Source organism: Malurus melanocephalus, unplaced genomic scaffold (genome assembly GCF_030028575.1).
Source record: "Malurus melanocephalus ecotype Western Australia unplaced genomic scaffold, MMel_1.1 scaffold_208, whole genome shotgun sequence".
Taxonomy (NCBI): domain Eukaryota; kingdom Metazoa; phylum Chordata; class Aves; order Passeriformes; family Maluridae; genus Malurus; species Malurus melanocephalus.
Window position 1 is genome coordinate 335,009 of NW_026623440.1, and position 14,921 is coordinate 349,929.

A 14,921-nucleotide genomic window follows, 5' to 3' on the forward strand; every position below is an offset into this window, starting at 1 on the left:
TGATTGTCACTCTGGTTTTGCCTTTCTGCAACCCCACTATTGCTGTAAGATTTAAAAGCTTTTGGTAGTCTGTCAAGTTTTCTGGTGGCACTGATTACTGCCCAACCCTCCATGAGGGAAGGATCTCAGACTGTTCAGTATTACATTGGTTCAGACTTAAAATCAGCTTCTAAGAAGGTAGTCAGGAACCAATTATTTTAAGGTCCCATGAAGGACAGATTTACTATGCCTTATCCTCAGCTGTAGTTCCTGGCATTAGTTCAGCTACTGCAGGGTCTCGGACCAGTGTAATCTTTGATATTTCTTGTTATCTCATTTTTTTTTCTTTTGCTGTGGCAAACCAATCTCTGTTCTTTTTATCCTCTTCTAAAGTGTATAATAAAAGAATGACAAAATTGCCCATCTCCCTGGCTGGTATAACTTTGCCAATACTGCWGTAGGATATGATGAAACTTTCAGCCTCCACATCACTGTTAATAAAACTGAGACAGCAGTTAAAAAAGTTCTGACAATAATTTATTAATTTATGGTTGAGAACAAATGTGTCTGACAGTGGAACGATGAGATTGCCATATTCTGTACAGAGTTTTTTCTAGAAATCTTTCCACTGTGTTGACAGAACTTGCAGTATAGAAGTTCAGGAGTGGGTGTCAGTTCACAGACTCTCACCCAGTTACAAGGATGGCTGCATGCCCAGATGAGATGAAGGTTCAGACTTTCTTGCTGCTGTTCCTGTTTCTGTACGTTCAATCTTGCTGAAAACTAATCAAGCTGTCTGACACCTGGCACAGGAGGGAGACACTAGGTGTTACCTTCCTGTATTAAGCTGGCAAGGAAGTTTTATTACCCAAAAGAAAAGGAAAAAAAGCCCCTCAAAAAGCTATTTCAAGCTAAAAGCTGGAAGGAAAGAAGCTAGTGAAGCTGAGCCTTCTGTGCTTTATTTTTTCTGTCCATGCTGAAGGCTGAGAAAAGCCTCCTTCAAAGTAAAATAACCTCTATACAACTGGGGGGAAATGGCAGTTGTGTGGTTACTTTAAAAGTGCTGCTTTCTGGCAGGTGGGCAGGTACTGACTGTAATGCTTTTTGTGCAGAACATTTGCAGATGKGTAGATATTGACTGTGAATTGCATTTTGTGCGGAAACACTTATTTTTAAAACCTTTAAATACTTCTATGCATATAAGAAAGATATATAAAATCTTGTAAGTACTTTCCCCAAGCCTTAATTGCCTCATCCACGGGCAAAAAAAAAAAAAGTTTTCTAATCTTCACTTGAGTTGTCAAATTCTTCCCAGTCTGATACGCTCATAACTTCTGACGGAAAGTCAAGATGATGCTTCGTTCGGTCTGCATGCCATTCTGAGAGCCACTTCTCTGTTTCCATTAAAATAGCCCTGGGCAACGTGAGGACACAGGCAGCCATCCCAGAAATATCATCCTCCAGCTGGGGTCCTTCCTCCCAACAGTCTCTCTCTGCATCATAAATGTGGACATAGTCCATGCGGATTCCTCTGTTGTGGGATCTGCCTCCCAGGACATAAATCCTCTTGTCTAAGACTGCAATGCCTGGCTCTCCATGTCCTGCAGGAAGTGGACATACATTTGTCCACTGATCTGTGCTTGGTTTATAGCAGGCAACCTGTAAAACAAAAAAGAAAACAGAGAAGCCGAAATTTAACTTGTATCCTAGTGACAGAGCCTGGCCATAAGGTAAACTATTTAGGAAGGAATATCATCAGTGTGGTGATAATGGAGAGAGCATATGACYGTGTAGTAGAAGTACAATGCTCAGCAGAAAATTGTGCATAGTTGCCACATAGCTTGGAATCACAAGTTCTGACCGTGCTGCTGGAATGGCAGCTGTATGTCATTTCAAAAATGTATACAAATGTGAAAGAGATGGGTACATGTGCTAACGTAAGCCCAAACATAGTGTACCTGTTTGCATTAGAGAAAAAATGCTGGAACATACAAATATGACAAATCTGCTAAGCTGCCTCTGTGACGTATGTTGGAGAGTTTTACAGTTTCATTAGGTACCTACTTGGCTAACTGCTTTCATTTGTAGGCACRTTTTTATCAGATTCAGATACACCCTTCAGCTAGGTTTAATTCTGCCATCTCTATTGGCTGTATAAAACCAGTTCACTTTTGTGTCTTCTTTTCAAATCTTTCGCAGTTCTAGAAGCTGGAATAAGGTTCAGGAGAATTCTCTCCAGACGTCCCTTACCATCAGGTACTATGTATTTAATTGCATTATACAAMTCTCATCCAACATATTCTAAACAGCTCTGACCCTGCAATTACACATTGGTAATTCAAAAGGTCTCTCTTTAGGAAAAATGCATGTGAGAAGACAGCATAAAATAAATTTAACTGATGTGCTACTTACTGGGCATGTGCGTGCCACTGAATGCTATTCATCAGAGGTGTTTTAAAATTGGTAAGAATTCCAAATACTAGAGCTTTAATGCTTTATGGGTGAAACAATGTGTTCAAGATAGACAACTGTAAATAAATCACTGCAAGTTCTGCATTTGAGGGGGGAGAGCTGGTGCAGCAGCCATTGCTGAGCAGTTTTATTTGCATACTTATTAGGAGAAAGACATTACATCTGAATGTAATCRGCCAGCATCCATAAGAAACCAAGAAAAGACACAGGTGTGACAGGATCTCACCTGGTGAACATCTCTTCTGTAGCCAGAGTCATTGTTACTTCCCCCAATGACGTAGAGCTTTCCCAGCAGTGCAGCCATCCCATGCCATGCCCGTCTCACTGGGCCATCTGCTAGAACGTCCCAGCGGTCAGTCCTTGGGTCATAACATTGCAGCTCCTTCAAATAATCTTCTCCTCTCCTCCCACAGGTGATGTACATCTTCCCATCCAGCGCTGCTCCCGCATGGGCGTACACCTGGACAGCCACAYGAATGGGAAAGCAAGAGGTAGAAGTCTGGATTTATGTATTTCTCCCAGTTTTGAAGTAGGGAATAGGCATGAAGGGAGTGACATTCTTCTTGAGTTATGCGGAGGTCAAAATCTGAAAGGATTTTCTTATAGACAGTTCTTTCTAAGACATTATAATTGTGAATTTCTGAATGAAACACACTAGGATTTCTAAAACATCCAGAACTGCGTTGTTCTCCGACTTTATTATTCCTTGATTAGAAGATGATTCATACTATAAGTTTACTCCCTAATCTACTTGGAAGCCGTTTTAATGATGATTTTTCTTATACAAGCAGTGTTATAAGGAATGCAAATTATTCTACTTAGTAGCACTCAATTCAGGCTTTTTATATTTTCAACACTGGCACACATTTATTAAGGRTTAACACAATAAAGGTGCAGGCAAAACCAACAAGAAAAAGGAAGAATAAGCATTTAACTGGAAAATGTAATTTACATATKCTATTATTCTATTTTCTTGTTATTCATTTATTCCATACAGAGATTACTATTTTCCATCTGAATATCTGCAAATGTAAAGTTACACCTGAGAAAAACATCTAACAAGATTAAATCAGGAATTGGGGAACTGTAGCAATATGTGTGGCTAATGCACTCCTTACCTCCTTCTTCAGAGGTGTCACATATTCCCAAGTGTTGGTTTTAGGGTCATACCTCTCCACTTCCCTCAGGTCTTCATGGTAATCTCGGCCTGCGACGGCATAAATGTAGTTGTCCACGACACAAACACTGAGGTCAGCGTGCTCTTGCTGCAGGGACTGGATCTGGAACCATCTGTTGTGTCGTGGGTCATACCTTGTAAAAGAATGGGATCAGAGAAAGTTATTCCTACAGCTACAGAATCATTGCTGGAATACCAGACAGCTTCACAGATGTGGGTTACTGCACTGTCTTTAGCTGAAAYTGAGCTCATCTGTAAGTGATGTGATATTTGGCCTTGTCATCATTTTATTATTAGCAAAGTTGTTTTTATTCTATTTATAGAGGATGTATTTTAGCTGACATAATCATGATGTAAAAGTCTAGGTTTTCCATTATCTTGTACACTGCTGTCAGGTTGCATATCACAATCTCTGTTTGCACAAAGCCATTCTACAAGGTAAACAGTCTAAAAATAGCACAAAGACTGAATCTGGATCTTCAAGAATACAAGAAGGGCATAAATACATGGTGTGTTCTTTGATKCTTTTCCCTAAATATCTGCTGCTCAAAATGAAGCTCATGATTCATGACTTTCATGTCAAACTATCTATCTCATCAAAAAATTTAGTTAGAGAAAATTGGTTGAGAATTGAAACTATGCATGCCATAAAATAAGAGCAACTCAGCTAAGACATGTGAAAACAAACACAATATAAAGGCAAACTGGTTTATATCTGTTTTTGCAATATAATGGGCATGAAGGTCAAACCTGATTCTTCTTCCTGCTCTTTTCCCTGTCCCACAGTATAAAAGGAGTCTGGAATGCTGCTGTTGTACACACAGATTTTTAAATATCTACGGGTAATAGCATTTTATTTAAAATCCCTTTGTATTGGGACAAAAACTACATACAGAAGACTTCCAGAAAATGCTAGTTAGAGAATATCTAGGCAATCTAGAGTTCTAGGTTGATGACTGTTTCCCACACCTTTAATACTTTCCTCCCTCAATAAGGCAGAAAGTAGCACGAGTAAGACTCTTGAACAGTAGCTGTTTCTACACTGTCAGGCTTGGCTTTGTCTCATAAGCACTGCTGAGAGCTCGCTGWTACTACAAAGCTCATTTCTTGAGTTTTCTTTCAGTGACACTCCTGCTCAGTTCCTAATCTTTTGGCTGGCAAGTATACTGACTGTGCTACTGGCTTACTGACTCAGGAATGGGCAACAGGGTGGCAAAAAAATTAACAGCAGGATTATCCTTATCTTACCTCCAACACCTTGACTCTGCTCGAAAACCACTTACATTGTTGTCTCCACCAATTAAATATACAAAATTATTGAGAACAGCAATCCCTTGGTTGGACATTCTGGGGGCTAGTGCAGCTGTAAAGTGCCTCCACTCTCCCAACAAGGGGTTCAGATACTTTGCTTGATCACTGAGGACAATGGATGGAGTAGAATGCATCCCTCCAAATCCCACTACACACTGAAACTCTGATCTCAGCTGTGTCTGGGCGCTCTGGAGCATTGGTTGAAGACATTCGTTCTTGTGGTACATTAATGCATCTGCAACTGTATCTTTTAAAGGACATGGACTTAATTTGTCATGAAGCCTTTGCAGGATCTGGGGTTCCATCAGAGGAAAACGAACTGTCTCAAGTAGCTTAAGGGGCTCCATCAGGGASACCTGATCTGTCTCCAGTTCCTCTGGAGAATAATGATAAAAAAGTGCTCCATCATAAACTTCAAACTCATAGTTAACCTCCARACGGTTGCTGCTGAGAAGGGAGTAGACCTTCTGCAGGGGTAGCTGTCGGTACACTTGTGTCCTTGAGAAAGCTGTAAAGTTCTTCAGAATRTAGGAGTCCAGCTGTTCACTCAAATGCCTCAAATCATAGTGGTCAGCTAGTCTGTACACATCGAGGATGTTCTCTTCATCTACCCAGGACATGAGGAAATCACARCAGAATTTAATGACTTCTGGAATCTGCAAGAGAAAGAGATTTTTCATTTCAGATATCACCTGCCCCACACTTGARAGACAGGGGACTGAAGCCTGAGATGACTGTAAGGAAATTGTTCACAAAATGATCGCTCTCCTCATAGTCTGATCACCATGGTCACTTGTGCCCTATTCACCTTTCTCCACAGAAAGAGAACTCAGTGTGGGAATGGAGATGAATATAATACAGCTCTTCTGTCCACACTGTACTGTAAGACATGAGGTTGGCCTCAAGTGCAGCAGCAATGTGTCTTCCAAAATATATGAGACACTAGGCAGCCAGGCTGCCTGCTCTGGGAGCACTCAGGAAAATGATAGGCAAGGAGGACATGGTGATTACAGTCACTCATGTTTGCTCTTTCGGAGCACTATTGACATACTATATTAAAGACTGTATCTGTAACAAATGTATCACTCAAGAGCACAGGAAGCCTTTAGAAAGGAAAATKAATATTTAGTATTGTCTTCTGAATACAATTTGCAGCTGGTTTTGGCAGGAGGGACTACTAGCAAACAAAGAACTAACTGCTGTCCAGGAGCCCTCTGCTAACAAAGTGCTGCTAAGTGTAAAAACAAACCAAAGCAAGCAGTCACGAAGTTTAAGATTTAGTACCAAAGCACTGAGCAGCAGTTAGCTGCAGGATAAGAGAAAAAAACCTGTCTTAAAAACACATGAACCCTGCACTTAGTGCAAACCATAGTGGCAGGATTTCCTGTAGGGATGGGGTAAGGAGAGGTCATGTGCCTGTGRACTCACTTGGGGAAGACTTAGAGCAGCACAACAATATCTGAGCAGCAAACCCTGTTCTTCACCATAGGCCAGAGATACTCTGTTTCATAGGCAGATCAGTGAAAGTGAATGCTATATAAAATACTCTTGTAGATGACATTGTAAATGTTYCTAAGTAATGAAACCATTGGCACAAATGACATGTGCAGGTACTCATTCRTTRTTCCTACCCTTCCACAGTTAGTTCCAGTGGATACAGCATCCCAGAAATCCTTATCATACCCATGCTCCTGCTCACCTCTTAACCCTCCCTCTAACCAGATATCCAGTTTTCTATTTCTTTCATCATTGGTTTTGTTTCTTGTTTCTTTTTTGTCACATCTCTCAGTACCTCACCTGAAGCTGACAGGCTGCAGCTAAGGTTTCCTGTACACTGTTCACACTGAGTTCCAGCTCAGAAGTGTAAATGAAGTTCAAGATTTTACACATTGCATTGTAGGAGATGCCATGAATATGAACTTCTTCTTGTTCCATCTCTCTCAGTCCTCCTGCAAACATTCCTCTGCAAAACAGACAATGGCACATGCTATGGCAGATTTGCATTGAAGCTATTTTGCAGTTTGCTCATCTTACGTTGTCCTGTGAACATAAAGCATATTCAGAAAGATAAAAACCTAGCTGACACTTGTATGTGATTACCTCTTCTCTAAAGAGTACAGGCCTTTAGACCTAAGGAAGTAACTGTTCATTGTGCAGGAAAACAGTAGGGGCAACCTAGAAAGAACAGTTCACAGGTGAAGCTCTTAAATCCAGACACAGTATGTATGGATAGTCAGTGGTCAAAGGCAGATACTCTRGGTGTGGGGAAGAGGAAACACAGAGGAACTGGAAGCAGCGTACCTGAAGTAGTCACAGGATGCAGCCAGGAGGATGCGATGAGCCTCGATGGGTTTGTCTTCCACTACCAGAACCACATCGAAGAGGATGCTGCTGTCCCGGAGAGACACCAGGCCGCTGAGCAGGGCCTGCGAGTGCTCCGCGCTGCGGTAAGTGTTGCTGCTGCGCTGCTGGAGGGAGGGCTCCAGTTGAGCTTTGTGTGCCTGAGTCAGCTCCTGATCCTCCGCCATCCCAGGCAGAAATGCTCAGCCACCAGCTGYAGCAGAATGAAATCTGTGAGACAACAGAATCAGCAAAGGTTTGTGCATTTTGCTTTACAAGTGGTCCTCTGACCCCTGCCTGTCACAGYAAATAAATCAAAGCAACTCTTCAGTCAATGGAGAGACAGTCCTACACTGAAAAAAATATTCTGAATTATGATACTGAAAACAGACGGACAAACATCAGCACACAAAAGCGGCAGAATAAGGTTTTCTGAAAACAAGTATTTGGAATCCTGGGTTTTCAGACCAATATATATCACATGAGGACTTCTWTTCTTAGCAAGAGTTTCACATCCCAAACCATTACCAAAACTGCTTATTTCTTTTGCATCATCTGCAACAAAAAACAGACCAAWTTTTTGCCAAATTCTAAATTGCCTAACATCTCGAGGTAACTTTTCTGCAATATAACCTGCACCTTCCATCTTTCTTTTGATATCTTACCACAGAATCAGAAAGCTCTCCCCTCTCCCTGCCTTTGCTTTTTCCATTTTCTGTAGCTGAGCACATTTCCAACGGTAATTCTGCAAAATACTGTATGAAACTGCAGGCTTCAAAGTGAGTTTYTTGTGGCAACTTCAAGCTAGCATGCTCAACTTTCCATTTCCCTGTGATTCCCTGCAGAGAGAAGGYATTTCCTCCACCATAGGCACTGTCCAAGGCTATCCCATACCTTTTCTATGGCTGCCACTGACACACTGGGAAGGTCCCTTATGGCACATGGGGAAACACCTGTAAAAAGCTATCTGGATGTGATTGTGTTTCATGTCTATGGTTAAGCAATCAAAATCTCATGAGTCCTCTTCTACCATCCTGTAATTTACCCTCTCCATTGTCTTTGAAGAATGTCAGAAGTTGTAGCAGTCAGAGCTTATAGACTGTCTCCAGTTGTCAGAGCACATTAGAAAAACACCCCACATTAGCAAAAGGAAGTAAGAGAGCTGATATGGCTGCTAACACATTCATAAGAGCCTATCCTCAGCAGCCTGGGAAATAGTTTAGTGGCACAAGGGATAGTCACAAGGGGTTAGCAGCAGTCAGGGAAGCAAAAGCAGAACAAGCCCAGCAAATCCAAACAAACAGTGAAGAAATGGAACCATTGTTTAATTGTGCCAGCCACAGACAGTGAGTGCAGCACTGGAAATCTCTCMAGGTACTGCAGGTATTCTGTGTGTGGGCAGCAAGGAAGGAGCTACCCAGATGACACCAAGAAATATGAAAATGTTCTCAGGGAAGGTGGCCTACACTGTCCAAAACAAAAGGAAGGTAGTGTTGCATGGYAAATGGGATGGAAAAAACCCTGAGAAAGTGTATTAATGTTTGTCTGCTCTTTGCCAGCAAAACCAAGACAGCAGCTCAGAAGAGGAGCTCTGATGAGACAGCCTTCTGGGGAGCACTCAGGTCGATTATAGAGGGGAAGCTATCCATCATCAGCTCAAGAGATGAGTAATGGGTTATTTTTCATGACAGGCTGATGCTTTTCCTAGAAATCAAATGAAAGCAGACAAAACATTACTGTATAATTTCATTTTCTCCTGGGGAATACTAAGAATGATGGATTGAGGCAAGGGAAATAATATAGTAAGAAAGGCAAGTGAAACAGTGAGTATTACATGATGTTGATCAGAAATTTCCCATTTCACTAAAAGGAAATAAATGCAGCAAAACCAAAGTAGGGTGATTTATGGTCCAAAAGAGGAACTGATTAARATAAACTCTGTTAATGTGGTTTAATGTGGTTAATGCTCCAAAACAGGTTACATCTTTTCCTCTTCTTAGAGAGCTGCATCAAAAGAAGTCCCTATGAAGGTAAAATCATAGTATCAAAAAGCAGAAGTAAAAAATTAACAAATCAAAGACATTTCATGATTAGGGGAAACAGGATAACCTTTGATACAATCTTACGGTGTATCATTAGTAAAGTCATTAGTGGAAGAGAGGATAAGGTGAGATAAGTGAGAGATAATAAAACAACACAGGTCACTGAAGCCCTGTAGTAAGTGTTAACAATGACATGTATTGTAAGAGAAGCAGTTTACTGGGAGAGAAATACATAACCCATATAATCATGCAAGACTTAATTTTAAATAATTTGATTGTAGATAGTTGCTGTTCAGAATACATTCTGTATCTGAATAATCTTAAAAAGTAACAGAAAGGGGATGAAGCTTTCAGCAAGTAAAGCCCCAGAAGGGATCTGATCTTACAAATGTGGTAACCGGAACCAGGAAGATTAAATGACACTATGAAGGGAGAAAAGAAAAAAAAAAAAAAAAAAAAAAAAAAAAAAAAAAAAAAAAAAAAAAAAAAAAAAAAAAAAAAAGGAAAATTATTCAGGGATTCTGTATCCAGTATGAGCATTCGTATCTGAATAGCTCTCAGTGAGAAGTGGGGGCTGTCTTAGAGATCTGCAGGGAGTTCACCTCACAGTTCTGGTAGACACAGACTTGAATTATGCCACAACTGTTATCAGGAGCTGAACAAACCAGCTCACAGCTCTTCTGTGACCACCCAGTGTGGTCAAATAGAGATGCTGGAAGTGCAGCTGAACCATCCTCCACAACTGATTTTTGGCTAGTCAGCAGCTGAACCTACAGGTATTTTGCTATGCTCTACTTTCTGAATTCTRGCAGTCCCAACTTCTTGTTCTCAACTTCTGCCCCTGGGTTGCATCTTGGCTCTCACTGGTGAGGTGGACTGTCCCTCAGGGTGGTCACTCATGCATGTACATCATTCTAATGAACTGCTCCCAGCCTATAAAATTAAAGGTGAACATTTGTGGTATTAGTCTGTGAAGTCTGACTGACATAGGTGGTTAAGTCTTCCTTGAACCAAAAGCCAAGGAAAGCTTCTTAACTGCTGCCTAGGTGGTTTTAGGAGCTGGTAGAAAAGAGGTGTGAGACCATGAAGGGTAGAGGGCCATGGTGGGGGATGGCCAGCAAGACTCCCCCAGCTGAGGGTGCTCAGCTCTGGAACAGCTGCACCAGGAGCAGCTGGGGTTGGGTGGGCAGGAAGGTACAAGGGGTGGCTGCTGAAGCAGGGTTAGTGGGGTTGTGTTGTGGGTTTCTTTGAAAGAAAAGTGGGGTGGATTTCTGGATTAAATGCAGTGTGTTTGGTGAGCTGATAATTTCGTATTTTTCTTTGGGTATTGTTCTAAGKGCTGATTACAAAATTGCTGGGGAGAGATGTTGCTGTTAGCACAGCACCCTGCTCTTCAAACTGTGCAGTGTGAGTGACCTGTGGGCTTTGTGCCTTTGTTGCTATCTAAAAATCTTTTTTGCTTAATCTTTATTAAAATATCAACCCAATGCTGCCTAAATGTAGTGTAAGAAGGACAGTTCTGCATGGAGAGGCAGAACAGGATTTTCCCTCTTATCCTGCACTCCTCTGTTGTCAGCTTCTTGCTTGTAGGAAGTTCTTCAGCTTCTCTGCCTCTTATTTCTGTTATTGTGAAAACAGCTCTGTGACTGAGACAAGTTCTTAGAAATTTGAGTGAAATGTTTTCTTCCGTTTCTCTTATTGAACGAGTTACTCAGTACTGGTCAGCTGTTAGSAGTGGGCATCAGTAGCTGAATACTGCAAAACTAACCCTGCAGGTGGAAAATAAGAGGTGGAGAAGATTAATTCTTTGAGTTCACTGAGCTTTTCAACAGTAGCAAAAATAAAAAGTATTGTTTCRTGTGCTGTGGGATGCTGTCAGCAGAAATGGGATGGCAAGTCCTTGTTCTCTGAAATTGCAGAGAAAATCAGACTGGACATTTTCTTTTCTGGCTGCACAAGATATTCAAGCCTGCAGTTACGTTAATTCGCATTTGTCTTTTAGAGGATGTGGGTAAATGTATTTTCTGGTGAGGGATGTTGTGCTTTAACTCAGTGTAGATCATCTGCACTGCTGAAGGTGTTGTGTGGTATGATATACACCTCACCAAGTATTCACCCCTTGTATGACCAGYGTCCAGGTCAAAGAGATGCTGCCCATGTGTGGTGCATGGGTGGGTTTAGGGGTGTTTTTTTGTAAAGTTGTGCTAACAGCCTTGATTCTCTAGAATGTAAAGAAATAGCTGGATGCAGGAAGGATTAACCAAGTTAGTTTCCATGGAAACTCAGACATTTTTGTATTCAAGAGCTCGTGGCTGTCAGTTACATCACTACAAAGAGGTGTTTTACGCAGATAGTGATATTTTTGATATTTTCTTGTGCATCAGCTGCGCCCAAAATAAACTAGAGCTTGCTGGTGTCGGGTATCCAAATCTGTTTAGCTTACTGCCATATGGACAGGTGGCCTGAGCTTGGTGGGGGTCCTATGCTTTCTTAGAAGTGTGGAATAATTTAGACTGGGAAGAAACTTGGGAGGTCTTTAGTCCAATCTCTGCTTCAAGCAGGGAAACCTTCAAAATCAGGTCATGATATGGAGAGCCTTGTCTAGTCAAGTGCAAAGCCTCCATCCTTGTCAGTAAACTGATTGTTTATCTACCAGATTTGTTTTCTTCATCTGTCTGAATTTTTTTTTCTGCTATTTGTAACACTTGCCGTTCATCCCTGGCACCACAAAGGAGGCTCTACACTGTCCTGTCCCCACTAGGTAGCTTAAAAAATAACAGCTGGCTCTGTCCTTACCCTTTTTTCCATGTACTGAACAAATCCAGTGTTCATGCCTTGCTTGTGCTTTTATCTTCTTGTAAGTGCTCCTGCCCTGCATGGTTCCTCCACTGAATTCTCAGGTTTTTCTTTCAGCACAGAGCACAAAGCTGGGCATGGTATTTGAATTTTTTGAGCTTTTGCTTATGAGTGCTGAACAGAGTGGGAAATAATAATTTCACACGACCTACTGGCTGTGCTCTTGCTAACACAGCCCAGTATGAAGCTGGACCCTAGTGGAGGAATCATATTCAACTTGCTGCTCATCAGGACCCCCAGGGTGTCTTCTTCCAACTTGCCTTCCAGCCAGGCTTGTCTCCAACCTGCTCTGGTATATGGAGTTACTCTGAACCAGCAYGACTTTGCTTTTGCTGTTGAAAAAGATGCAGTTCCTCTTGGCCCACTCTTACAGCTTGCTGTCCTCTTTCTTGCAGGCCATACTCATCACAGCTTTTCCCTGACATAGAAACAAGTAGTGTGGTATGCTGGTTGTGATCCAAATATGAGGCCCTGAAAAGTCTTAGTGCATTGAAGAAATTTTAAAATCTGTGCCCTAAGGCTTCCCACATCTTCAACTCCCCCTAGGCAGTAACAAGGATTAAAACCAGGATTTAAACCAGGCTTCAGCTGCAAGCCTGACAAGTCAAGATAGAGGACYGGAGCAAAATGCTGGTTATGTGGAGTCTTAGGGGTTCCAGATGCCAGCAGGCAGAACCTGGCCACGTACCAGAATTTTAACAGGGCAGAGGGCACACAAACAAACAGATCAACTAAGGGAGCGTGCAGAAAGGGAAGGAGCTGGGTGCCTGCCAAAATAGTTGGGAAAACAAATGTGATGCCACAAACAATGTAAAATGAAAAGCAAAACTATTGTTCATTCTAATTCTAACTGGAGTGCAAATACTGGAATAATTCATCAACTATGTGATAATTTGTAATGGGCACTTCTGAGACTGTTGCTGCATGGAAGACAACTGAGTTCATGTTATGTGTAGACAAGACTTAAGCCAGTTTCATGCTTTTTCAAGGAAAAGGGAAGAGCAGCGAAGGGAAGGCAGAAGCTTTTATAAGCAGTTCTTATTTCAGAATCTCTCTATGCATTCACAACTGTGCAAAAATAAATATTCTAAAATACTCCATTTTAGGAACTTTCTACAAATAAAAGACACAAYCCAAACAACTCCTTTTGACCAAGGTCCCCACAGAAAGAAAGAAAAGAGGATATTTGGTATTATATAATATCTCAGCATTATTTTTGAATGCTGAAATGATMATGTGCTTTTGCCTGGTCTGTACACACATTTGTCCCTTACATCACTAATGGAAATATGCAGACACTCTGAATTGACTTTCTGAGCCATTTTCAGTTTCTAGCATTAGTAGTATACTTGAAGTGTGGGAGGAAACCAAAAGGCGTGGCTTGGGAAACAGCTTTTGCAAACTGTGCTGTCTCAGAAATGTTGACATTCATTCCTTTCAGCAAACACCTGGGGGTTTTTGCTTTTTTTCCCCCTCAAGCCTATTACAAGTTATTTCTAAGACATATCCAGAATAAAGCACCTCATTTAAAATGCATATGGCAAAACCACYATGAAATATATCTATTTTTAAATAAATGGATATTTAAAAATCTTTTCCTCCCTGTGAATAGAAGTATAACCTAAAGAGTATGAGCTTTCTAATTTGAATGTTTTACCTTATCCATAGCAGATTTGAAACTTAGCCATATTACCAGAATTGTAATGTTTTCTGTTGTGCGATTTTTGTGTAATAATTTATAAATTAGCCAATATGCTAAAAGTTTTGAGAGACTCAGGTAGCTGGTGTAGACTTGAACCTGATTTGTTGAATTACTTAAATAACATCATGACCTTTTTTAAGTATTCTAAAAAACAAGGAGGAAAAACATTAGAAAGTAATTATTTCCATGTCAAATACAACACTTAAATGACCTGGAAGATGGCAAGGGCCTCTTCCAGCATGTTTCAGCTCCAATTTCTCATGAAGATGAATTTTTTCATATTATTCACCACATTAATTTTGTTTTGGCAGGGTTATAACACATAACTTAGACATTTCCCATCAAGAAYACAGAATGAGCAGTTTTCTCTGCAGGGGAAGCCGGTCTGGAATTGCACACCACTAAAAGAGTTAGCGTGGCTCTAGCCCAACACTGTGACGAGGAGGTGAAAGCCAGGTCAAGCACAGTTATGGTTGTACTTTCTASGGCCGGGTTGAGAATGCCTGTGCGGGTCCTGAGCCCCGCTGTGGTCCCGCTTGCTCCCCGCGTCCCCCGCACGCAGCCCGGGCAGCCCTGCACAGGTACGCGGGGYCGGCCTCCACCCGCCGGCCGTCCTCAGCGGCTCCGTGCAGGCGCCAGGGCTGGGGCTGCCCGGCCCGGGGGGACGCGGGGCTGGCAGACGCTGCCCCGGCACCTGCTCCGGCCATGGCACCGCCCTCCCGTTATCCCCGGTGTCCCCGGGCATCCCTGCGGTAACCAGGGGCAGCAGGACACGGCCTCGGCCCGGGACAGGCTCCTACGCGCGGCCCCGGGGCTCGCCCGGTCGCCTCRGGGAAAGGTAGCGCCGGTGCCGGCAGGGGAGCACCGGCCGGGGCCCGCGCTCCCTCGCCCCTCCGCAGCACCTACCGAGAGCGGCGGCGGCGCCTCCGCCTTCATGTGCGACCCGGAACCCACCGGGCGAGGGAGGGGCGGCGGCGGCCGGAACCGGGGCGGGCGGCGTGGGCGGCCCCAGCACCGCCCGAGCRGGTGCCACGGCCGTGCC

General features: G+C 42.5%; 1 protein-coding gene across 2 annotated transcripts; it reads right to left on the reverse strand.

The window, feature by feature from the left end:
- Positions 1-479: 479 nt before the first annotated feature.
- KLHL22 (kelch like family member 22) lies at positions 480-14,886 on the reverse strand. Of its 2 annotated transcripts, none has more exons than XM_057373811.1 (7): positions 14,786-14,886; positions 7,241-7,493; positions 6,737-6,902; positions 4,877-5,595; positions 3,570-3,762; positions 2,678-2,911; positions 480-1,638 (listed from the first exon to the last, which is right to left on the reverse strand). In XM_057373811.1, exons 2-7 carry the CDS (start codon positions 7,465-7,467, stop codon positions 1,261-1,263), a joined length of 1,917 nt encoding a protein of 638 aa, XP_057229794.1. In that variant the 5' UTR covers positions 7,468-7,493; positions 14,786-14,886; the 3' UTR covers positions 480-1,260. The 2 variants fall into 2 exon arrangements, with proteins under 2 accessions (XP_057229794.1, XP_057229793.1); XM_057373810.1 differs by having other exon boundaries at positions 7,241-7,510.
- Positions 14,887-14,921: the final 35 nt, after the last annotated feature.